This window comes from Pollicipes pollicipes, unplaced genomic scaffold (assembly GCF_011947565.3).
Source record: "Pollicipes pollicipes isolate AB1234 unplaced genomic scaffold, Ppol_2.1 Scaffold_4219;HRSCAF=4965_pilon_pilon_pilon, whole genome shotgun sequence".
Classification (NCBI taxonomy): domain Eukaryota; kingdom Metazoa; phylum Arthropoda; class Thecostraca; order Pollicipedomorpha; family Pollicipedidae; genus Pollicipes; species Pollicipes pollicipes.
The window spans coordinates 21071847-21097538 of record NW_023596448.1 but is presented as its reverse complement, the minus strand read 5'-3'; the positions used below and the strand labels follow the sequence as shown (position 1 = coordinate 21097538).

Here is a 25692-nt window from a genome sequence, read left to right as displayed (position 1 = left end):
GCCCAAAGCGGAACCCATGGGCCTGCCGGAGTCTATAACCGTCCCGGCACGTGGCGCGCCGCCCACGAACGCTTCCGCGAACCTAAATGCCAACAGGATGCGCCCGAAACCCGTGAACCGTCCTCCTGGAAGTGTTCACAGCCGGGCAGGTCGCCTCGCACGACTTCCAGCGAGTCCGTGTGGCCGGCGCCTCCGCGACGATCGGCGGGGCCCGCCTCGATTTATGGCCACATTCCGGCGGGCGTCCTGCTGTCCGGCAGGGCGCCACACATGGCGCGGCGCCCCTGATCTCGCGCGTCCGCGCCTTGCCGGCCGCGAATAAATACACTTAACACCGCGTCTGCTTAGCATAAACACAGACCGCCCGCGCATCAGATGAGGCGACCGGCCGCGCTAAGCAGCCCGCTTCGCGGAAGCCGTCGCGAAGCGCGAAGCACCGGTTCCACTACCCGAGCAGGCCTTTACGGCCGGATTTTCGGCGCAGGCCGGACACAACGGCACATAACTCGAGGATGATCGGCAGCATAAACAGCAGTCTCAGCGCCTCGGCGGCCGCCTGCGAGTTCCGCCATCGTCGAGAGGCGATCACCTCCTGCCAGAAACGTTTATGGATCCCGGTACGCTTTCAAGCCTCGTGCGGTTTTTCCCGGACCTCCCGAGATGTGTAACCATCGGGTCCTGGAAGGGTCTCGGGACGTCGTGCTGTTCTTCAGCGGTGAGCCTTTTGTCCTGTCGCCAGGTCACGACACCAGCACCCTCATCCGCAACGGAGAAGAGCGCCCTGCTTTGACCCGACCCTCGCTCGGCTGCCCGACCGATCATCGCCGCCTCCGGTCACGGACCGCGGCACAGACTGGCGGGCGGTGGCGGGCAGCCCACACCCGACACCCAGGTCGCAACGGCAGCTGCGGCGGGGCATCTCCATCACGGACACGACGCTGAAGAGCGCAGAGTTCCGCGGAGCACGCACGCGACGCGTAAGCGCCACCGGGCTGACTGCACCACGTCCCTCTGCACGCACGCAACACGTGACGGCAGCAGCGTCGGGGCGACCATGCGGTGACACCTCTGCGGCTCGCGGCTCTGACTAGCACGAGGCGCTGTACATGGCGCCGCCGCAGACGTAACAGCCGCGGTGACAACGTCGCGCCCTCGGCAACGCCAAGGAAAGCAGCCAGGAGCACTGGTGACGGTGATTTGGGCCTTCGGGCGCGCCGGCTACAATGATGATATGGCGCCTACTGGGATCACCTGCCCTTGCATACATGACCTACCATCCATTCGACATTAATCTCAGGCTTGCCGGCACCCAGCGACGTTATTGCGCTGTGGTCGTCACCGGCCAGTGAGCGGTAGCGTGAGAGGCATAAGGTGGCAAAGGGCTTCATAAGTACCATATAGCAACTCGGCACTGATCTCGCAAGGCTTACGGTCCCCATCGCTCAGTTCAAACTGCGCATTGCAGGTCGGCAGACTGGGTTTTTTCTCATAAAGTGCACTACCGCGTAGACCGCCAAATTTAGATGCAAACGAGCGCAGGCGGCAGGTTATTCCAATCGGTCACAACGTAGAATCTGACGTCACACCACGGCTGACGTCACAGAGGCTGACATCACAGCAGCTGGACAGACGCTGACGTCACACAGCGTCTGTCCAGCTGCCCTGGGACACGGAGGCAAATGCGACGAGCGGTAGTCTATGCGAGCTTGTTAAACGCAACGGCGATTACAACCGCATCAAGAGATCGGCCGAGTGGATCGGCTGTGCGGTCATTCCGCGCGTCACGCGACAAACCAGCACACCTGCGCAGTTCAGACAGGCGTTCGGCCCCGGTGCGGAAGAGGGGCCCATCAGGTTAGACGCCTGCGCTGCGACAAACCAACCTGCGCAAGGACAGAAACTAATGGCTTGGTGCCTTGCACGAGGCGGCTGTTGGGGCCTGCATTCCAGCTCCACTTTTACGATGCAGTATATCACCCCGGACGACATGGAGCACAAATGCTAATGCTCATCACGCTGCAGCGCTGTTTGAAAATGTTCCCGTCGAGGCAGCTGTCGGCCCTCGTTCTAATCAGGTGTTTGATTAATACGACGCATGAGAAAGGATGGAATTATCCCGAATGCGAACCTTAATTTCTGGGAGACACGGGACGGCACGGAGCTCGACACTGCGGGTGAAATGTTGGCAGCCATGTCAACACTGGGGCTTTGGACAAATCATCACGGGTTTGCCGACTTCCCGAGCAAATTAAGGAAATAAGCCACCGGGGCCGCGGAAAAGTTTGTAATTTCGTTTTCCCTACCACAAACGGAGGGTTGATTTCAAAGTTATTTGTTCAACCCTAACGAATCACATCGGAAATAGCACCGCTGTTATGCTGTCTTTTGACAGCACACAAAAACAACACAAATGCTATCGTAAAGGAAGCACCAGCGCGCAGGGTCACGGGCGCCTCCCATTGGGCCAGTGTTACGGCTGAGACAGCTTACGAAACGATGAGTATGAATAGCATTACAGCGCAGAGCACACTTCTAAGAAAATGAAATAACCGAGTGACCTTTTGCACGATCAACGATGTTCTCCAGCACAAATAAGTTAGACAAAGAGCATAAAACGATAGTGTGAAATGTGCACAGCACACAATCTACGGCCACAACATGCATCAATTGCAATGGTCCCCCCCCCCCCCATTCCCTGTTCTACGAAAGAGTACAAGAGCCGACGGAAATCGCTGTGCAAAACAGCGGTCAAGTTATAACTCCAAGCTGCACTGATTGGTCGCATTGCATCGCTAATGCGAAGATTCGTGACGAGCAAGTATCTATTCAAGGAACGCCTTACCAAGCTCCTTACGAATTTAAATCAAGTCCAGAAAACGTCGGCGTGGAATGCCATCGGCACTTCAGCTGAACTCGGTTCAGAGAGAACATGACGGGGACGCTTTAGTCCGCTCAATGCATACACCTGTTCCGACTTAATGGACACGAGCTCATGGCCACAGCTGCGTATCTCGCCGGCTATCCCAGCCTGCCAGGCAATTCGCATTCTGGCGAGAGGTCCGTGGAAACGCCTGTTACGGTATGCACAACCCAGATGCCCTTGCCTGTTTGTTGGCCGCCGCGGCAGGGGGACGCCTCAGTCGCATTCCACCGCCTGTCAGTTACCAGCAAACACGAGGAGAAGGGTCTCTGGAGGCGGCCAAAGTTCCGTCATCATCTGACTGTCAGTGGACGCGTGGTAACGAGGTAGAGGAAGCCCGGGACGTCTGCTGTGGGAGCTCGTGCACCAGCCGAGGACGCACCCCTCGCGGGCGTGTTCGAGAACCGACCAAATCATGCCGACATCGCGAATAAAGTTTCGCCAATACTGTGCAGGAGGCAGTCCCACTGGCCCACAAAAGTACCAACGCGTCTGTTTTTCACGCGTTACCGCAAGCACGTCGGTGTGTTGCGTGCTGCCTTCGGTCGCATTCCAATGGACCTTAAGAGTGCCACCAGGTGGCTGCCACCTGGTTCCCACCTGGTTCTTCCAAACGACTGAGCCACCGTTGAGGCCAAAACTATGAAGAATTATCAATTTAGCAGAAAACAGCAGACAAAAAGGATACTAAAAATACTGAAATAATGATGATAGATAGTTAAAAGAGTACATCGTACTTGTGCATGTAGCTGTCGTAGACGTACTTAACTCAAAGACCATGTTTCGATAAGCCAAATCCCCTTAACATGAAAAATGGGTCAATGATTTACATGATCCGCGCATACATGTGTTACTCGCGCTGCTCGCAATCATCGCAGGGACCACAGTTAATGCGGGGACCAGCCGCCAATCCTCTTTCCGCTACCTCAGCATTGGTTCACATAAACGCACCGCACAATGAGGTCAACATGAGATTTGGGGACGTCCATCGAGAGGTATTGCCAGTCGCTGCGCGAGGCCACGGCGTTGGCGGGGTAGGGGCGTCGACAGCGCAGGAGCGGGGGTGGGGCGGGGGGGGGGGGCCAGGGGCCTGTGTGGCCCCCGCGGCAGGCCTCATTGTGTTTTAATGGCGTAGCCAACAAATCATCGGCTTGTCCTCACCCCGGTGACACGTACAGGTGAGAGATCATCTATCGATTAGTACCCTTTTGACCCCTCCATGTCCAGACACGGATCGGCTGACCGAGGCGTATAAACTCTCCCTCCCGGTCGGTCCGACCGCACCTCTTGCTCTTTCTCTCTTACTCAACGCCCAACCACGAACCTAATTCCATTCCATAAGCCACCCACTGACCACAGCATAACTAACAACAAACAGCCCATCCCCTCACCACTCCAACCGTCCCCCCTCCCCTCCCCCACCTAATCGGCATCCCTCCCCTTTACGCCGCTCACCCACGGACCGCGCGCCGGCCCGACACCGGTGGATGAGCGGAACGGCCGTACCAGCGGCGGCTGTCTCCGCCATGCAGGTCAATACCGGCGGCGCCGCTCCCGGCCGCCCCCGTGGCCACTAATGACGCCGCCCTCGCCGCCACGGGACCGGTGCAGGCCGACGGCCTTGCGTGCCGCGTGGTGACGGACGCGTGCCGAGCGCGCGGCACCCGCCACCAGACCGGACCGGACCGGACCTGACCGCGTTGGGTCGGACCGAGCCGGATCGGAGGGAGACCGAGCCATGGCACCAGGCCGCAGACCGGAGGGCCGGGCTAAAAGACCAGAAGGGAGTAGGGATCGGACCACGAGAGAGAGCCGGGACCCCAGGACTGGCCCGGAGGACTGGACCGCAGGATCGCACCGGAGGACATCAGACCGGACCGGACAATAACGGACCAGACCGGACGGGACAGACACGCGGGACGGGACTGACGGGACTGACGGGACTGACGGGAGTGGCGGGAGCGCGGGACGGATCCGGCCCGGTCTGACCTGACCGGTCATGTCTCCAGAAAGCAGATCCGATTAAACTTGACCTGTCGCACCGCCCCACTGCCGAGTCCGCCCGCGACACCGGCGCGTGGAGAAACCGGGGCGAGCGGCCCGTACCAAGCAGTAACAGCAGCAACGTGCCTTCAAAGTCAATGTCTCAGTTCTAATTCTGACCTTGCGTTTTCCGACGGATCGTGACTCACTTAGGACCAAACTTTAAGCGTTCGATTCAGATGCGATGCTAGTCTTAGTCGGACTGCAATGCCAGTCTTACATCCGTCTTCAATAGATCAGATTTGCTATTTTCTGCAGATTTGATAATGCGGACAATGCCTATCGTGACTACGTTTTTCATCCACCTCCGTGCACATCGTCATAAAAACACTCTTCCACTCAGATTCGCTCTGGCCTTTGTCTACGTGCAGCCAAAACATTATTTAAATAGCCCTAGTCACCAAATTTCCTTCGCCACAAAGTGCATGAAACCAAGTGCACCTAATTCCGATAAGAGGACGCCATTGGCTACTTGCTGTCCGGAGGAATCCACGCGGTTCAGGCCTCAACCCGTTACGGAAACTCCGTCGGCTGCCACAGCGCGGCCTTGCATGTAGCGGGTTCCTCGGGGTGGCTCCAACGTCCGGCCAACTTCTGGTCGGTGCCACACGAGGACTAGCAGTGAAGCAGCGCTGTTTGCAGCTTACGCCACGTACGGGTTTAACCAGGTGCGGACAATTCCCCCCCCCCCCCTCCCCCTCCGCCCCTCCCCCCTCCCCCCCGCTCCCATGACCAATCACATCTTGCTTCGCGATTTGGGGCGCACGCTCGCCCGCACCTGACGGGACTGGACGTGACTGTGTCAGACGTGCGTTGCCAGTCAGTCCAGCACCCGGTCAGCCCAAGCCAAGCTCACGCCTTCACCGGAACCCCAGCAGGGACAGCGTTCTAAGGTCAATCAAAGGTCAATCTCAGCGACTCAACTCTGCAATCGGTTTCCACTCAGCACCGCTCCTAGTACAGCTTGACACCACGGGAGAAACAATCCTCCCGAGAAATGCAGCATCAGTGATCGTATACGCAACCAGACTAACTTGCAAAACCGCACTATAGCATGTGAGGTGACGAAACCAGGCCCGACTCATATTCTTCTAAGCGTCACAAGCCGTGCCACGCACCGGCAGGCCACTCATGTGCTCAGTTTTCGCAACCGGGCATCATGTACACCACCTCTCCTTAAATGGACACCAGTCGAGGATGTTGCAACGCAAACTTATTCACGTCTTCCAGGTATGACGGGCAATAATCACGTGGAGGTTTGATTCACTCTATTCACTTTGGTATTTATTATTTGATTCACTCTGGTATTTTGAATTCGGCTTATGATCAAGCAGGCATGGCCTCGTAGCTCTACGAGGCGGCAGAGCTGGTGGGCTTTACGGCTCCGGACGTCAAACCCGCGACCTGCGCAGGCGTTCGACGGGTGAAGACGACACGGCTCGAAGACACCAGGGCGGGCATCAACCGAGGCTGAGCTCGCACATTGGCGAAATTCCCCTCACCGAAGTGTGAGCGCCACTTTATCTTTACGCGTAACAGGCTCGCCATCTGTTATGATGTGACGTTTATGATATCTTAATAGTGCTAAGTAAACTGCTATATGTGCGTGCGCGAGAGGGGTTTCTTTGAGCCCTGTGGCTGGTATGATGTAAATTTGCCCTTCAATGTGTCCAGTGTGTTACCTTTTCAGGCACTCAGAACAATTTTATTGATATTGGGGGTGTTCTTACCATTAATGTTTTCACATATGAACACAGTTACATACAGCTGGCCAGCGATGGCAATAGCGCCATCACTCAACAGCATATACAGCACAGCTTACGACAAGCCAGCGATAAGCGATGCTCAAAAAGTTCCCAAAGTCGTCTCATCAGCAGTTTAACACCATGCGACCACAGGCGTAATTTATTTGATCCAATCTGATCGATGTGCTGCACGGTGACTTTGGAATCGGTCCTTGAGAGGCGCAGCTGGCTGCTGCAAACCCCGGGCGCCGCCCAAACACATAAACCCAGCATAACTAAGCCGAGCCATTCAGGGCCGATGGCACGATTTCTAAAAAAACGGGTTTACTGTCTGAAAATTTTTGTGCAAGGTCTGCTGATTCTGCCACAATGCTGATGGGGCTCAGGATATCACTGCGGGGAACCGCCCCCCACAAAGCCGGAGCACCATCCACGCCTGCAGAGCCACCGGCCCGCTCGGCCATCCCGCCGACACCGGTGGCGCCGGCACGCACGTCACCGCGCGTCAGCCGGAGCCCCGTCTGACGCCCCGGCGCGGCGACCTGACATTCCGCCCGAGGCCGGCCGCCGTCCAGCTCAGCTGAGCTCAGCTCATCTGTGTCCAGATCTGTCCGGGCCCGCCTGGCACGGCTGCACCGGAGCAAAAGTGACCCCGCCGCGACGTCTCCGCGGAGATTAGCTCGAGAGCGACGAGCCATACCCCCCCCCCCCGCGCACTCAGGTACTCGCTTCTCGTGAGTCTTCCCTGGAACACCTTTGCCTTTTCCCACCGGTCCCTTTCTCCGCATGCCTTCACGATATACAGACGCTGGTCTGCGCATCTGCCCCCTCCCCCCGCCTTCTCAGACAATAACTCCTGCGTGCTTCACGGGATCCTCCTATCCACTCATCCCGGCCCCCTAAGCAGTTGTCCTTGCGTCCTTTTCCAGGAGGCCACCCCTAGGCACTCATCCCCGCGTGCCTTCATAGCAAGCAACCCAGATCAGCGCTTCTGCCGTCTTCGGCACTTTACTCCGCGTGCCTTTGTTGGAAGCAGAGCCGGCGCAATTCCTTAACAAGTGAACTGTGATGGGTGCAGGCAAGGACGCGTCGCAGCTGCGACAACCACAGCACCGTTAAGCCGGGGATAATCGCCCCGAGGTCGCGCCAGAAATGCCGGCAGGACGTGCTGCAGACACCAGCAGGCCACGGCAGGAGCAATGGAAGGCCGGCGGAGGACTGTCAGGACGACGTGGCTCACGACCGCGCCTGGTGGCCGGGCATGGGCCCACCTCAGGCACGACCTGAGGGGCTTTAAGTCCCCACCCCCTAAATCCACAACGTGGCGGACCCTGTCTCACCGCTTGCATTCCTCTTGCCTATCCCCTCCCCCGATCACCGGTGCAAGCATTCCACCGTCCAGATGAGACCCGGTTTCTGCACATCAGCCCTGGGATTTTTCACCGGAGCATCTGATTGCGCCTCAAGGCCTTGCAGACGCCAGCTCCGCCAACTCGCGGCAGTGCCACACATAGCTTCTGTCGATCATTTTATTGAAAATACACGTACAAAACAGACAGAGGGTGAATATCCCTACGCTAATGAAAGACCATTGCACGGAGAATCGTATCTTACGCTCTCCGTGCGGCGTGACATAACAATGGTAATACAGATGGCCCCGCCCGGGCCTTAAATAACAAGACGCCCTCCGCAATGCCCTTCCGAGTGATGGAGTCCTCCCGGCGCCCGCAGCTTGCGGAGCTCAGAAGAGGTCCTCGTCAAAGCGGGCGGCCTGCTGCTTGGCGACGACGGCCACCTCCAGGTCCTCGTTCTCCTCGAACGGCGTATCGTCCCGGTACAGCTGGATGCAGATCGGCTGCCGGTGGCACTTGCCGGAGCCGTGGCACGCCTTCTTCTGCAGCACGCACACCTTGCCGTCCGGGCAGCTCTCGCAGTAGGGTACCCGGTTGGAGACGCAGAGCGGCGACAGTGGACACGGCTTGCCCGGCTGGCACAGGCCGCGGGTGGCCGCGCAGCGCGTGTCGTCGCCGCACCGGAACCGCACCGTCCGGCACGGGTGCACGATCTCCTTGTCCGGCTTCTGGCAGGTGTGGCCGCAGCCGGTGTTGCAGCACTTGTGCTCGTCCTCGCAGTCGTAGTCGCTGCTGCACTCCTCCACGCAGCGGCCCTTGTAGCCCTTGACGATGCGCGGACAGAAGCCGGGCTTGGTTGGCGGGCACTCCTCCTGAGCGCAGAGCAGGAAGCCCTGGATGCAGGTGCAGCTGTTGCACTCGATGTCGACCACCTCACCGTCCTGCTCGCACGGGATCTGCTTGCACTCCGGGTTGCCGGCGGCGTCCTCGTGGCACTTGTAGCCCACCTTGCACTTGGTCTCGGCGCAGCCGGGCTTGCGTGGCTTCAGGCACTTGAAGGCGCATCCGTTGAAGCAGCATTTGGCGTCGCCGTCGCACTGGGCGTCAAACTTGCACATGTCCTCGCAGCCACCGATGGGTCGGCTGTCGTTCATATACTTGGGGCAGAGGCCGTCCTTGGGCGTGGTGTCGACGCACTCGGCGTCGCGGTCGCGGTGCTCGACGCATTCGAAGCCGGCCTCGCAGTTGGTCTCGGCGCACGTCTTGCGGAAGTCGGGATCGACGCAGACATTGGCGCAGCCGTTGTTGCAGCAGCGCTGGCCGTCCGGACACTCGGAGTCATAGGTGCATTCGTCCTTACAGAGGCCGCGCGGTGGGCCGGGCGGGATCTGCGGACAGCGGCCCGGCTTGCGTACGATGCTGTCCCTCACGCTGCCGCAGTATTCCTGGCAGAAGCCCGGCTCAGTCGCCTTGTTCGTGTAGTGGTCATCCTCGAAGAAGATGGTCTTTTTGGTTTGGCTGGCGTACCTACCGTCGAAGTCGAGCTGGGCGCTGGCGGCCACCACGAGGCTGATCAGCAGGAGAGCGTGCATGGCTGCTGCGGGCGGGCGGGTAGGACGCTCGGCCGGCGGCGGGGGTCGTCTGCTGGCTCTCCGATGCCACAGCCGGCTTTTATCCGGCCGGCCCGCCGCCATCCGTGACATCACGCCGAGCCGTCGGGCCGCCTGGCGCCCGGTGCTCGGCGCCCGGCTGGGACGGACAGCCGGTGCCCGACCCGACCTCCGGGAACTGAGGGGCCCAGGCAGCGTGCTCGGGCCTAAGGGTTCCCTTTGTCTTGAGCCGGGCCTAGGTCTCAGGTCTTGATTGCAGGTCTCCTTTTGATCGTTATGTGCGAGATGCGGTCCCGCGCCCCGTGTGTAAAATCAGCGCTCTCTGAACTCACTCCGTCTTTGGGAAACCGACCAATAGAAAATCAGGGCCTAAGGTTACCTGCGTCTCACCCCTGTTGTTGTCATTGGGCTTTACGACGCATCCAGTTGCTAAGCTATATGGCGTCGCCTGCCTCTCACTCTGGCAGGAAGGCCGACACCGCGGAGAATCGAACCCCATACCTCTAGCTTCCCAAACGCGCAGAGGTTATCACAGACGCGGTAACACTACACTGATGGCACCTTATGGTGATGATGATTTGGGGTTTTGGGGCGTATCGACTGCTGTAGGTCATGCAACGCCCATAAGTTAACTATCATTTTATGCAGAGCCGCAAAACAAGCCCCGATCCGGTCGAAGAAGACGGTAGCCCTCGCCCATCTATTTCCGGTCCGGCAGGCAGAACTGACGCCTCCCTGGCACTCCTCTGCCCCAATCCCGTACATAGAACACATGCGACTCGCCACGCCCTGGGCCGGCATTCGGGGGCCGCCAGCCGCAGGGCACCTGGCACCCCTCCGCGGCTCACCGCAGCTCAGACCATCACGGCGCCACAGCGAAGTCACGCCGCGCACCTGAGCCCAGATCCCGAGCTGTCGGAGAGCTGGCACGTTCTCACCGCAGATGGAATGAGGGTGCGCAGGTGGCCCGGCAGAGAATGTCATTTTCCCATGAATTCCTCCCGCCGCATTAGCCAGATGGCTGGGGGATAATCGGAGGCAAGGAGGAGCCCCCTCGACTGTCCCTGACATAGCTTGGCTACCATCAGGGAGGCCCGACTCCCCTTGTGGGCGAGGGCCTGCAGAGGGGCTCAACCGGCGGAACGCATTCGTGCGAGAACATAATTGGACATGTGTTCGTACATGCGCGTTGAAAATTCAACCTTACGCTCACAAACATTGCCAAAACAAACACTGTGTCATTGCAAGCACCCCGTTAGGCTATTCCAAGTGTCGAGTGTCACTTGTACGAGCCCGAATCCATCTTGCGCTACAAACCTAACAGAAAAAATATGCCGACTGCGGAATGTTTATGTAATTCTTATATATGACATTCCAATAATATATATATATATATATATATATATATATATATATGTGTATGTATATATATATGTATATATATGTATATTATGTATATATATATGTGCGTGTGCGTGTGCGTGTGCGTGTGCGTGTGCGTGTGTGTGTGTGTGTGTGTGTGGTGTGTGTGTGTGTGTGTGTGTGTGTGTGTGTGTGTGTGTGTGTGTGTGTGTGTGTGTGTGTGTGTGTGTGTGGTGTGTGTGTGTGTGTGTGTGTGTGTGTGTGTGTGTGTGTGTGTGTGTGTGTGTGTGTGTGTGTGTGTGTGTGTGTGTGTGTGTGTGTGTGTGTGTGTGTGTGTGGTGTGTGTGTGTGGTGTTGTGTGTGTGTGTGTGTGTGTGTGTGTGTGTGTGTGTGTGTGTGTGTGTGTGTGTGTGTGTGTGTGTGGTGTGTGTGTGTGTGTGTGTGTGTGTGTGTGTGTGTGTGTGTGTGTGTGTGTGTGTGTGTGTGTGTGTGTGTGTGTGTGTGTGTGTGTGTGTGTTGTGTGTGTGTGTGTGTGTGTGTGTGTGTGTGTGTGTGTGTGTGTGTGTGTGTGTGTGTGTGTGTGTGTGTGTGTGTGTGTGTGTGTGTGTGTGTGTGTGTGTGTGTGTGTGTGTGTGTGTGTGTGTGTGTGTGTGTTGTGTGTGTGTGTGTGTGTGTGTGTGTGTGTGTGTGTGTGTGTGTGTGTGTGTGTGTGTGTGTGTATACGAAAATGACCAGGTAATTGCCCCTCCAACTTGTGTGACTGTACAACCCTTACTAATACTGTGAATGAGTGGTTGTAGCTTATTGGGTGGTTATTGCGGGCTGTCATTAGCTGACTTTGGCTAATGACTACTTTAAGCCTTCTCATGTATGATTTTTCCTTGCCTACTACATAACACAACTACTTCGGGTCTGCACCACCTCTTCGCCTGCTCCTTTACGTTCGTTTCCTTTTCCCAGCTGGGAGTACCGCGACTTGATTTTATGTTTTCTGGTGTTAATGTACGGTTTATTGCGTCGCTGGGATTGAGGGAGGGCCACTCCTGGTTACCTGTTCTTGAGTAGTGGTATAGAAAATATACATATTCATATGTGTATACACATATTATAGGTATGTATGATAGCTATGATAGCTGTAGCTGTATATATATATATATATATATATATATATATATATATATATATATATATATACATATATAAAAATATACATATATATTTACATGTACAGCTACCATAAAATATTGCATACATTCTATATCATTCGTGTATAACATCTATAATGTTGTGTATAATATGCATATGCATGTGTAAACCTATTGGTAATGCGACCCGACAGCAGGCCTTCGAGTCGCCCCGTAAAGGCGTCCGGCACCGGCTGGTCTCGGGCAGGGGGGCCATCTCGACACGGGTCCGGCAGCCCTCCTCTGACTAATGAGGAGGCGGCCGTCGTGTCGGCCGTGTCAGTGGCTCCGTCTGGTGACAGCCGACCAGCCGGCGTCCCGCGCGGCCCCGGCTCTGCCCGCCGACCACCCCCGCTCGCACTCGGCGCTCCCCACGGGACAAGGTCTCAGGGGATAATCAGTCCCGGCATGGACGACGCCCGGTAGGTGACGAGAGCGCCGACACACGACAGACAGTGAGGAGGCCGGATTATGCAGTGGACTCGGTGCGCTGTGCAGGCCGTTCGTGTTGAGGGGGGGGGGGGGGAGGGGGGGAGTGGTAGGACATAACATTTTGAGCTCAGTTCAGTTTGGGTGCAGTTCAGTTTGAGCGACGTTCAGTTCGGACGTAGTTCAGTTCAGGTGCATAGATTTGGCTCCGCGCAGGCAAAGCCGCGTTGTCGTTGGCTATGGCATTAATACCAAGACTGGGTTTGTTTATGTACATTTCCAGCAACTGTGAGGGTACCATTCATGACCCCAGACAAATCTTCCCTCGTGCCGGATTTTGAAAAGCGGATCACACATGACCGCTTTATTGTTGTTAATTAGGGCATTTGGGCGCGCCGACTGCATAGGTCATAGCCCATGACGCTGTCATTTAGGATTGTGTGTAAGGGATGCCGTGCGAAAACAGTCGACCAACCAGCATTTGCACGCTGCACTTCCCGAGCAAAATGGTACGATTGTAGCAATTCAGTGCCAAATTTCATGACACGCGAAGTGCTCAAGCAAAAGCGCGAGGCGCTGAACATGACAAACAAGAGGCAATTCATCACGCACTACGTGGGCCAATTACCTCCCTCGAAATAGGTCAGCTGTTGCTGTCCGAAAGGAATCGTCCTTCGGAGCTTTGCACGCGAATTCCAGACACCAATTCCCACGCGGTGGAAGGCGTGGAGCGATCGCAGGATAATCATAAACGGCACGAATGCCTCAACCAGCTGGCACGACAGGAGCCGGTAGAAACATTCCCTTCGCGTCTCGACGGCACAGCGGGCACTAAAAGAAATGTACGTCGTTCGTACATCAATCGGAAGCAAAATGTCAAGGTGCGCATACGTAATATTCCGAGCAGCTGTTTTATTACCGCCGCAGAAAGGTTTACCGCCTCAGCTGTCGCCTCCGCGGAGCCCTGGCGAGAAACGACTTAAGTCGCGGTGACCTCCAGACACTGGGGCACGGATGCACCCTGCCGTCAGGACCGCAGCGCTGGGCACCATCCCACCCGACAGAGCAGGCCCGAGCAGGCCCTGGGGCCGGCTGGCGCGGATTAAAGCACCGGGTCACCGCGAGGCTGCATATTCATGGCGCGTCCGGAGGCGGCGAGCCTACCCCATCAGCCGGCACGGAAGGGTCACCACAAGGAAGCTCACGGCCGCCTGGTGGGTCAGCCCTGCAAGGACGCTCACGGCCGCCTGGTAGGTCAGTCCTGCAAGGACGCTCACGGCCGCCTGGTAGGTCATTTCCGCAAGGACGCTCACGGCCGCCTGGTAGGTCAGTCCTGTAAGGACGCTCACGGCCGCCTGGTAGGTCATCTCCGCAAGGACGTTCACGGCCGCCTGGTAGGTCAGTCCTGCAAGGACGCTCACGGCCGCCTGGTAGGTCATTTCCGCAAGGACGCTCACGGCCGCCTGGTAGGTCATTTCCGCAAGGACGCTCACGGCCGCCTGGTAGGTCAGTCCTGCAAGGACGCTCACGGCCGCCTGGTAGGTCATTTCCGCAAGGACGCTCACGGCCGCCTGGTAGGTCATCTCCGCAAGGACGCTCCAGGCTGCCGACGGTCGCCCGGCAGGTCCCAGGCATTGCTCGAGCCGGCCCGCGGATCGGGGGCGGGGTCAGTCTACGGACCGGGGAACAGCCCCACAGGCCACAAATCGCACAAACCCGCCCACGGCGTCGTCTGGCCACGAGTTCGGGTGCGGCCGCAGCCAAGGAGTCCATGAGACCAGGTCTACTGTCAAGACAAACGCCACTCCACAGTCCAGGAGTCAAGATAGTGTTTGCCCTCGGAGCGGATTACCCGCGCACGAGTTCGCTCCAGAAGCTCCCTCCATCTAGGGCCTGTGCTTGAATGGTTGGCTTCATGATCGTCGAATTAAGGCATCATTGCCACAGCATGCCGCTTTCACTTTTGCTGACCACAGCCTCCCACGTGTGCAGCAGCAGCACAGGCGGCCTTAGCAGCTCTGCAGCTGCCCTCGTCGGCAGCCAACATCCAGGACGGCCATCCACGGATCGAGAGCTCACCCCGCGGCCGTCCCGACCCTCCAGGGACCACCCAGTCCCCACGCACGCACCAGCCGGTTCGCACCAGGCCCGCCCGACGACAGTGCGGGCCGAGCATGCGCCGACGCCCGACAGCTGCCGCCAGCGAGGCACGTAGGCCCGCATCGCCGCCGCTTCGGCCGGGATTAGGCGGCACAAAGCGCCGCTGATGGATGGGGCGCCGCCTTGCGTCACCCGCCGCGGACGTAGTAGCGGGTAGTAATACACGTACGCCGAGTAGTGACGGCGGACAGGGCGGGCGGAGCCGCGAGGGAGCGGAGGAGCTAACGACCGATGCACGACGTTTGAAGGACGGAGTGACCGACGCGGGGACGAAACGTTGATACTGCAGAGCTTGCGGGGCACGGCCTGCGGCACAATACGCAAATGTTTTAGGAGGAATGGGTCCCGCATCCGACGATTAACGCACCACAAACCTAACCCGGGACGTTCGGACTCACGACATGAAAGCCGCAACCCGAGCTCCGGCAGAGAAGCTCCAGCAGGGAGCTTCAGCAGGGAGCTTCAGCAGGGAGCTTCAGCAGAGAAGCTTCAGCAGGGAGCTTCAGCAGCAGACAGCTACGAGCCACCACGACAGCGAGCCAGCCGGCGGCCCGCACCAAGACATTCCTGCCGCCTCACCCAGTCGCAGACCTGGCTGAGATATGCGCCTGCCCAGTCTGGAGCCCGAGAACACCTCCGCGGCAGCGCGGCGCCGTCCATCAGCACCACGTCCGCGGCGGCGGCGGCGGCGGCGGCGGCCCGACAGGACGATTGATGTCCGGCGGCAGTGCGGACGAGGACCCGACACTACCGAGTCAGGGACACGGCACCGGGTCCAGCCTGTCACCGGCTGCGCTTGTCACCGGTAGCGCAGCACGCCGCATGGCCCTGAGGCGACGGCAGCCGAAACCCGAAATAATCCGCATATCTATATATGCACGCGCATATGTATGACATATATATGATATATATAAGATATAGATATGACATATACATATAACATGTATGCATATCGTATATATACATGACACATACACATATGACATATAAACATGCGTATATATATATATATATTACTTAACTCATATAAATGTTGATATATGTATGCGTGTACCAATATATGTAGCCTAATATGTATACGTGTAATACTATGCATGAATGTATGCATATATAATCATATACACAAGTCAGACCCATGGCGCAGCGGTGGGCCCCTCCCGGCGGTCCGATCGGCGTGCTGAGAGCGGAGCATCGCCACGCGCCGTCAGCTGCGTACCGATCCTGCCGCGTCGCGTTGCCTCGTAGCCGCCCGCTCGTCAGTCCGACTGCCGTGAGCCTGGCAAGACTAGCTTGGGTCCGCTCGGATGCCAGCACGTTGCGGCATCATGTGTCGACACGTGGACCAGATGCCTCCACGTGTTCCGATTAGCGCCGCGCTGGTCGGCCCGATGTAATCCGGAAGTCGCGGTGCTACCTCGTTAACCGAGCGGTGCTACCTCGTAAACCGAGCGGTGGCGCCTCGTACACCAAGCGGTGCTACCTCGTAAACCGAGCGGTGCTACCTCCTACACCGAGCGGTGCTACCTCGCACACCAAGCGGTGCTACCTCGCACGCCGAGCGGCGCTACTTCGCACACCAAGTGGTGCTACCTCGTACTCCGAGCGGTGCTACCTCGCACACCAAGCGGTGCTACCTCTCACACCAAGCGGTGCTATCTCGTACACCGAGCGGTGCTACCTCCTACACCGAGCGGTGCTACCTCGCACACCGAGCGGTGCTATCTCGCACACCAGGCGATACTACCTCGCACACCGAGCGGTGCTACCTCGCATGACCACTTCCGCTGCCTCGGTGTCATATATATATATATATATATATATATATATATATATATATATATATATATATGACACCTTGTTGCTTTGGTTGTTTCTTGGTGTTTTCGGGCGCGCCGACTGCAATGCTTATTTGGCACCCATAACGAGTTTTGTTTAGTCTAACTAATGAACTACGTACATAGTCCAGCACTACCTCGTAACGCAGCAACGTTCCCTTACATGGCAGGCAGCGTCACGCCGTGTGGCCGGCAGGCGGGCTCCCTCGTCTAGTGGACGCGCGACCACGTGCCACAAACCAGAGCCTTCGATGACGGCATCGGGCTGGAAGCGGGCCCCGTTCGCAGACGCGGAGTGCGCGGGTTCACCACGGCAGCGCCGGGTGACGTCGCGGCCGGCGTCCTCGCGATCCGACCAAGGCCGGCCGCGGTCAGCCGCCGGCGGCGTCGCGGCACATTCCCCGATACACCGCCGGCTCGCCGGCGCCCGGCGACGGCTAATCCGGCGGACGAGCGGCGGCCTTCCCGAGGCCGGCGGCCGGCCGAGCAGCCCGCGGCACCGAGCACGCCTGCACGCCCGGGTCGTGACGTCATGGCCCGGTGACGGCGCCGCCCGTCCGCCGAATTAATCTGCGTTGGTAATAGACGGCGGCGGTGGCGGCGGCGGCGCGGCGCACCGCCGGCGTTGACGTCGCTCGTGCCGTGCGCCCCTGTCGGCAGCCCGTCCGAGAGGCGCCGCCGTCGCCACCGCCGCCGCCGTACCAGGAACGCCACAAAGCCCGGCGCGTCGCGGTACGGCCGCTACCTTCGCGAGACGCCGCGGCCGACCGCAGCGCCGGCACACCGCATTCACGGCCCGATTGCCAGCCACCGCGGCGCCGCGTTTGTCTTGCACGGCGCCGCGTTTGTCTGGCGCTTGGCGGCGAAAGAGCGCCGCTTCGCCGCCGCCGGCCGGCGGACGGCGATGATTGCCGGCAGTCACCGCGCCGGCGGCGGCCGTCGGAGAAGGCCGCCGCCGCCGCCGCCGCCGCCGCCGCCGCCGCCGACCCCCCGACAATGCGCTGACCCCGGAAGGCCCGCAGGCGGAAGCGACGGCGGGACGACGGCATATGTCTGCTGCGGCGCTCGCTGCGTGTCGGGCGGCCCGACTGAAGGCGCAGCGGTGAGCATCATCCGCGATTGCTTAGCGCTTCTGTACGTCTCAAGTCGCTGCCTTTCACGCGTCACGCCATCTCTTACACATCGACGCGAGGGAGCGCCGCGGCTTGCGCCGGCAGCTGTGTTTGACACGGCGGCAGCTGTGTCAAACACAGCTGCGGGGTGCGCCAGCTTGACGTGGGACGGCCGGCGGCGGTCCCGTGGATCTCGCGTCCGTCGAGAGCCCGCCGAACCTCCGGCGGAGGCGGTCGCTACCACGGCGCTGCCGGCCGCGCCGAACAGCGTGCACCCGCCGCCGAATGCTGCCCCCAGCGCAGCAGCGGTCCCACTCGCCCTCATCACGCATGTGGGGATACGGTGTACGTTTCTACGCCAAATGCATTGAAGGAACGCATCCATTGCCGGACGTTATGGTCAGAAGACGTGGCTCTTGCCACAGGCCTTAGTCCATCACCACCGGGAACGAATTCCAAAGACTGGACCGTTTGATACGGCTGTTGCATAACAGCCAGTCAGCATCCGACTTACTATCAGTCTCAAATGGAGCGCCCAAGCTGCAACTCTGTCCAACGTAATGGCATTTATTTGCGGTCTCCTCCGGCTACAAGGTCAGAGCAAAATCCCAAAACCCCGGCAGCGACCGAAGACGATTTTTGGCTGGCAGGTCCGGCCTCGTGAAACTGGCTGCACTTGCCACGAACTCGCACCTGACTCCAGGCCCACCGGCGCAGACCGGCCCCAAACAAATGCCTCGCAAAAATAATTGCAGTCCCTCGACCTCAGCCCGCCAGCAGCATACCGCACCGAAGCCACTACACGCCGCCATCACGCAAGGAAGGTCGTTCATCGCAAAAAAGCGGGGCGGGTTCCGCCAGCCGGCGAGCCGGACGCGCGCCGTCCAGGACACGGCGGTCGCCGGCTGCTGCAGCGCGAGACAGTTCTGCCACGGGAGGGGAGACCGCTGCAGCGACCGCTGCAGCAGCCAAGGTCAGATCTCCCCTGTGCCGGAGATGCGCGGCCTTGCGGTCGGCGAAGCGCCCTCCCCTGATCCCGCGCCGTCCTTCACAAAAGAACCGCGCCGATCCTCTCGTGCCGGACATCTGCGGCTCTGCATGAGGTCTGTACTTCGCGCATCGCCTGCACGCCATCGTATCGACGGTTTTAGGCTAATGACCGTCTTGCTTTGTAGCAAAAATGTCAGTGGAATGCGAGCTTAACGTCTTGGTAAATGCTAGAATTCATCGAAACAAGGGAAAACAATGGCACCAGACTTTGCTTCTCCGTGTCCAAGATTGGTTTGAATAATAAAAAACACAATGTTATAATCTTAACGTGCCGAAACGGTGCCCAAAAATGCATGCCAGTATACAGCATGCTGGCATTACAGAACGCAAGACCACTTTGCGAAATAAAAGTTCTTTAAAAGTTCTGAAAGTTCTCCTAAAGCCTGTCCCTTCCCGCGAACACATTTAACTCGATGCTGAGGCGCGTGCGCACAAAACGATTAAGACTTACGCGTCCTTTTGTGGGACAAAACACGGCTTAAAGGAAAGCCCGTTACGACAGCGATGGAACACCCATTTGAGCTCTGTAATTGTCACGCAGATGCCACGGTACAACCGCTTTTCCAAGGACACCGGTGTAATCCCGTGCAGTGCGAAGGCAGCAGCGATTAGCCGAAACAGTCTGCTGTCACCGTCAATCGAGGTCACATAGGCCGTCGCCTGGTGCGCACGGGGGCGAAATGGCACCAGCATTAAGGCATTCCTGTCGTCCGACCACAGCACATTCACTCGGTTGTATTATCCAGCTCACCCGACCGCCCACCCGCCCGCAGAAGCGACCAGCGGCTGCCGTCGCGCCAGGAGAAGAGGGGCCAGTCCCACATGGTCGGCCGTCCCGGACAGCCAACATGGAGGGCTCGAGCTTCTGCGGACGGATCTCGACACGTCCGTCCCTGCCTCCGACCCGGACAGCCGACACACAGGGCCCCAGCTCCACGGACGTCTCCCGACCCGCCCGTCCCTGCCTCCGACCCGGACCGCCGACGCGGAGGACCGGAGCTCCACGGACGTCTCCCGACACGTCCGTTCCCCGCCTCCGTCCCGGACAGCCGACACAGAGGGCCCCCGCTCCACGGACGTCTCGCGGCACGCCTCCGTCCCGGACAGCCGATCCCCGTCCCCGGAAGCGACATGAGCCGTCTACAGAGACAGGAGCCGTCGCAAGGTTGCAAGAACACGCCGCAGCCTTGCCGCCAGCGGGCAACAAAGACTTCACAGCTAGGCAGCGGGCATGTCGGCCTTAGCGCGGCGATAGCGGCGGCGGATTCGTTTTGCGACCTTGTTAGCCAGGGGATCAAGAGGTACCGCGCATGACCAGCACCATGTCAAGCTCTCAGTGCACCCCTTCAGGCGTGCAGCCGGCTGTGACTTGGGCCGCCGGCGCCGCCCTTCCTCCGGCCTTCCCCACAGCAGCAACGAGCGGGCGGCCGTCCGGACGGCGCCGGCACGCTCCCGCACCAACTTTCTACAACATAGCCGACCCACTGTCGTGCGGGGCCGCTCGGCGGCGGCGCAGGGCACACCAGCGGCGGCCGAGCGAGTCGGGAAGGGCCCAGCGGGGCGACCGCTGATAGTGCGGCGCCGCGGCACCAGCCGCCGCGTCTGGCGCAGGACAAACCAGTGAAGCTTCAGTCTCACGTGGGTCAGCGTCTCTCCAGACTGTAGTGTTACAGTGTCCCGCCAGCCTCTAGTATCAGTGTCCCACCAGGCTCTAGTGCCAGTGTTCCGCCAGTCCCTAGTGTCACAGCGTCCTTCTAGACCAGTGTCACGACGTCCCTCCACACTCAAGTGTCGCAATGTCTCTCCAGGCTCTAGTGTCACGGTGCGCTTGGTGGCTCTCGTGCGATAGTGTCGCAGACAATGATTTGTGTTGGGATGCTGAGTGAGAAGCCCATTGTGAGCATGGACCACTGGGTTGGAAATGACGTAACCCTGCAAGGGCTGCTTTCGTAGAAGTGCTTTCTTCCGAACAAGCTTTGGCGTCGGGAACATGACACCAGGATGACAGCATAAGATGACAACAGCTTACATCGTTGGAGGAATGTCGGTAGACTAGTTTTTTTAGGCCTGTACTGTAGGCCCTTTTGAGTTGTGCAACTACAACTTTGTAACTACAAAGTTGTAGTTACACAACTTTGAAACACTGACACGCTACTGAGAGAGCAAAACATCGTAACGGCTCAAGAGTTCCCCAAAATTATTGATTTTGAGAAGATGACGTCCGGAGGCGACGAGGCGACATCTGGACGGCGGCAGCGCCGAATGCAGCAGGCGTGTGCACCCTGTCACCGGCCGGCCAGGTGCCATGCCCTGACGCGTGCTCTGTGCGGGCCCGCTCGTGTGCACGCGCCGTGTGGAGGACGGGCCCAGCGGGACTGACCTCCTTTCTTGAGGACGGTGCGGCCCGTGGAGTCCATGGACTGGATGACCAGGTGGTCCAGCACCATCTTCCGCTTGGCCCGCTCGATGATATCCTCCTCGATGCTCTGCATCGTCACCAGACGGTAGATGTTCACCTGCGGCGATAATACGCGCCAGTAAGAGCGACGCATAGAACTGCGGCAGACGCAGGCGCACAAACGTAACGACAGGCATTTCACGGGGCAAGCCGATTCAGCCTACACTGCTCGCACAGAACCGTAAAGCTCGCATAGTTCTCATGCGCGAAAGGACGCCGATATGCAGATGGCACCACCGTGGGAAGATCGGCGAGCATTCATAAGCCCGGCGGGCGGCGACAGGCGGCGATCCGTACAGCGCAGACGCCGGCCGTCGGTGATCCAGCGAAGTGGCCCGAGTAGCTGGCGCGCTCGTCAAGCCGCCTCGCTGATCCGCACGATGGAGAGACGGAAATCCCGTGATCCGCGCATCGGAGCTACGATCTGCTCCACGCGGCGCCGAGACGGCCGCTCGGTGCAGAGCAGTTGGCGTCGGTGGCGGCCGCTGCGGCGGATCGATGTCAGGTCGAGGCCAATCCCGTCAGCACGCGCGGCCCTCGCCGGACAGCGAGCCCCACATAGCCGCCGTGGTCGCCGCGTTCCGACCGCTACCGACGCCGCAGCGGCGGCTTAGTCCTCCAGCCCCGCCGGCCCGGCGCGGGGCTGCCGCGTCCCCCCTCCCGATACGCCATCCACGATCGGGGCGACCGGCGGGGTCCAGAACGGCCGGGACGCCCAGCGGGGCCCAGAACGGCCGGGACGCCCGGCAGGGTCCAGAACGGCTGGGACGCTCGGCGGGGTCCAGAACGGTCGGGACATCCGGCAGGGTCCAGAAAGGTCGGGACGCCCCGGGGGGGGAGGGGGGCCAGAACGGCCGGGACGACCGGCGGGGTCCAGAACGGCCGGGGCGCCCGGGGGTCCAGAACGGTCGGGACACCCCGCGGAGTCCAGAACGGCCGGAGCACCAGGCGGAGTCCAGAACGGCCGGGACGGCCGGGGGGGCCCAGAACGGTCGGGACACCCGGGAGGCCCAGAACGGTCGGAACGCCCGGGAGGTCCAGAACGGCCTGGACGCCCGGGGGTCCAGAACGGTCGGGACCCCCGGCGAGTCCAGAACGGTCGGGACACCCGGCGGAGTTCAGAACGGTCAGGACAACCGGAGGAGTCCAGAACGGTCGAGACGCCCGGCGGGGTCCAGAACGGCCGGGACGCCCGGCGGGCTCCTGAACGAGCGCTCACAAAGCTGGTCAGGCCGGCGGCGCCGCGCGACAGGGCTGGGGACGCTGTCGCAGAGTCGCGGCGGCTCAGAACAAACCGGTGCCGCTGGTTTGTGCGGGGAATGCTGGAGACGGCGCGCCGCATGACGCCGCGCTGGTCCTCCGTGACTCAGCGCCCAGCTCTGCGCCAGGTGTCCGAATGGCACGCGATTATCCGGTAAAACGCCCCAGACAGTGGCAATCCGTGCCATGCGGCGCGGCTTTTTTTAGGAAGGGGGAGGAAATCCCGTCACGCGATATGTTCACACCCGTAGGTGCAGTTTATGAGACGCCGAAAAAGGGCGTCAATGTCCTGTGAGCGCACCGTTATGAGCGGGCTAGCAGGTCGGACGATTTTTAAGACGGCTCCGGGACAGTTAGGACCAGTTTACCCGCGTCATATCGATCTTGGACAGCTTACACATGTAGCTGTGTCTGCTTATCAAATATCTTTCGCCTTAGACATCAAACCGCAACCATTTTCGACATTCCTCGGTTGCATCTGCAAACTGACGAATGGGCGCCCAACAATCACGAGGCTTCCCAAGCCACAATGAAATGGCGTCAGCTTCCGACAAAGAGTTCTGCCTCTTTGACGCCACAGCACCAAATGAGGAAGACCGGCTCCCATGCTCACGGGTGACGGTACCGCATCACCACGCCAAAATGACATGAGCACTCGATACCGGTCTCCTTCATGACACTCCCTCACGGAGACAAGGCCAGACGGAGTTTTTCGTTGATGACAAAGCGAGACCAATCAAAAACTCAGCGGGATTGGTGAGACTGCCCGCCACAGAGCTGCTGCAGCCCCGCATGTGTTGCGTCCTTCGCTGCGCCGGGCGCTCTCCGATCTCTGGCTTCTGGACGTGGCGAGGCGCCGCCCTCGCCACGCCGACCTCGTAGAAGCGGCGGCCGTCCTTGCGCGCGCCGAGGAGCACAGCAGCAGACATCTCACCGACGCCCGCGGCGGCGCGGCGAGATGCGCGTGACCGACAGGGAGGGCCGACTCTGATCAGCTGACTCTCTGATCCCGTGATGTCGATGACACACGTCATCAAAGGGGAGTGCGGACTCTGATCAGATGACTCTCCGATCGCGTGATGGCGGACGCGTCACCTTCAGGGGGGGGGGGGGGGGGGGGGGGGGGCGACTCTGATCAACTGCCTCCCCGATCGCGTGACGTCGGCGGACACGCATCACCAGCAGGGAGCGCAGACCCCAATCAGCTGATTCCGACCCGCCAGCGTGACTCAGTGGACCCTGCTCCAGCTCAGGACACCGGTCCCGGACGTAACGCCAGGCTGGAGATGACCAGATAGAAGGCGCTGGCAGCCAACCGGCACGACCGGCGCTTAATTTCTCCTGGTGTTAGGCACGTGCACAGCGCGACAGCTGTATTATTTACCATCAGGGCTTGATTTACACGGCTGCCATTGTTTTCATTAAAGAACTCCATCAGTTGCCTGCTGCAAATGATGCAATCTAGCAGCAAGAAAACGGACGCAAAATGACCTCCGCGGTTGGCGCGCTCAAAACCTCGCATTGTCACCACAGCTAGAAGAAAAAATGCGGCCCGTTTTGACAGCGCATTACGGGGCGTGAGGCTGAAAAACGTGACGTCGGTCACTGCACCTCCGATGTGGTCACCGTGCGCCGGAAGGGGCCGCTCCCTGGCGCAGCGACAGCGGACCCGCACCGCCGGACGTCTGGTGACGCCTGGTGGCGTGGCCGGTAGGTGACTCAGGTCCCGGTCCCCATGTCACCGGCCCCGGACGCCTGTGGCGCCGTAACCAGCCGGTGACCCAAGCCCTGGTCCTCGCGTCGCCGTAACCCAATACGTCTGGCGGCACCGGGACCGACAGAGGCCCAGACCCCGGTCCCCATGTCACCGGCCCCGGACGCCTGTGGCGCCGTAACCAGCCGGTGACCCAAGCCCTGGTCCTCGCGTCGCCGTAACCCAATACGTCTGGCGGCACCGGGACCGACAGAGGCCCAGACCCCGGTCCTCATGTCACCGGCCCCGGACGCCTGTGGCGCCGTAACCAGCCGGTGACCCAAGCCCTGGTCCTCGCGTCGCCGTACCCCAATACGTCTGGCGGCACCGGGACCGACAGAGGCCCAGACCCCGGTCCTCATGTCACCGGCCCCGGACGCCTGTGGCGCCGTAACCAGCCGGTGACCCAAGCCCTGGTCCTCGCGTCGCCGTAACCCAATACGTCTGGCGGCACCGGGACCGACAGAGGCCCAGACCCCGGTCCTCATGTCACCGGCCCCGGACGCCTGTGGCGCCGCAACCAGCAGGTGACCCAAGCCCTGGTCCTCGCGTCGCCGTAACCCAATACGTCTGGCGGCACCGGGACCGACAGAGGCTCAGACCCCGGTCCTCATGTCACCGGTCCCGGACGCCTGTGGCGCCGTAACCAGCAGGTGACCCAAGCCCTGGTCCTCGCGTCGCCGTAACCCAATACGTCTGGCGGCACCGGGACCGACAGAGGCTCAGACCCCGGTCCTCACGTCACCGGTCCGCCGGACCTCTGTGGCGGCGCCGGGACCGGCTGGTACCTAAAACCCCGGTCCTCACGTCACCGGTCCCGAGGACGTCTGGGGCGGCGCCGTAACCGGCATGTACCTTAGACTCAGGTTCTCATGCCACCGGTCCGCCAGACCTCTGTGGCGGCGCCGTAACCGGCTAGTACCCTAGACCCCGGTCCTCACGTCACCGGTCCGCCGGACCTCTGTGGCGGTACCGGGACCGGCTAGTACCCTAGACCCCGGTTCTTACGTCACCGGTCCGCCGGACCTCTGTGGCGGCGCCGGACCCGCCGTGCACCGGTCCTCATGACACCGCAATGCCCTTCAGTTTGGGTCAGCTGGCCACAATCCGGGCACATAACTGCGATGTGGATGGGCGGCTGAAGGCAGTGAAAGCAGTCGGTTTTGCGGCTCGGTTTGTTTTCGGGATTGTGGATCAACCGGTTTGTGCGCCTCAGTGCCGGCGCGTCGCGGAACAGTATCGAGAAGGCCCAGTTTTGCGGATGAACATCAAAATAGCTTCCGCGCGTCTTACAACTTCGACTTTGCGCACGTTCCGTGCAGTCAACGAACCATCAAACGCAGCATGCGATGCAGACACGTGCATCGCCGTCTGTACGATGTCTAACGTTTGCTAACATTATCAACACAATGCTGGTAG

General features: G+C 59.9%; 1 protein-coding gene across 1 annotated transcript in view; it reads right to left on the bottom strand.

The window, feature by feature from the left end:
* LOC119094993 (chromodomain-helicase-DNA-binding protein 1) overlaps positions 1–25692 on the bottom strand; it is an 84978-nt gene that overhangs the window by 44575 nt on the left and 14711 nt on the right. Inside the window, exon 12 of the mRNA XM_037217901.1 lies at positions 21183–21318. Within this exon, the coding sequence (XP_037073796.1) occupies positions 21183–21318 (136 nt within the window). The remainder of the gene's footprint in view (positions 1–21182; positions 21319–25692) is intronic.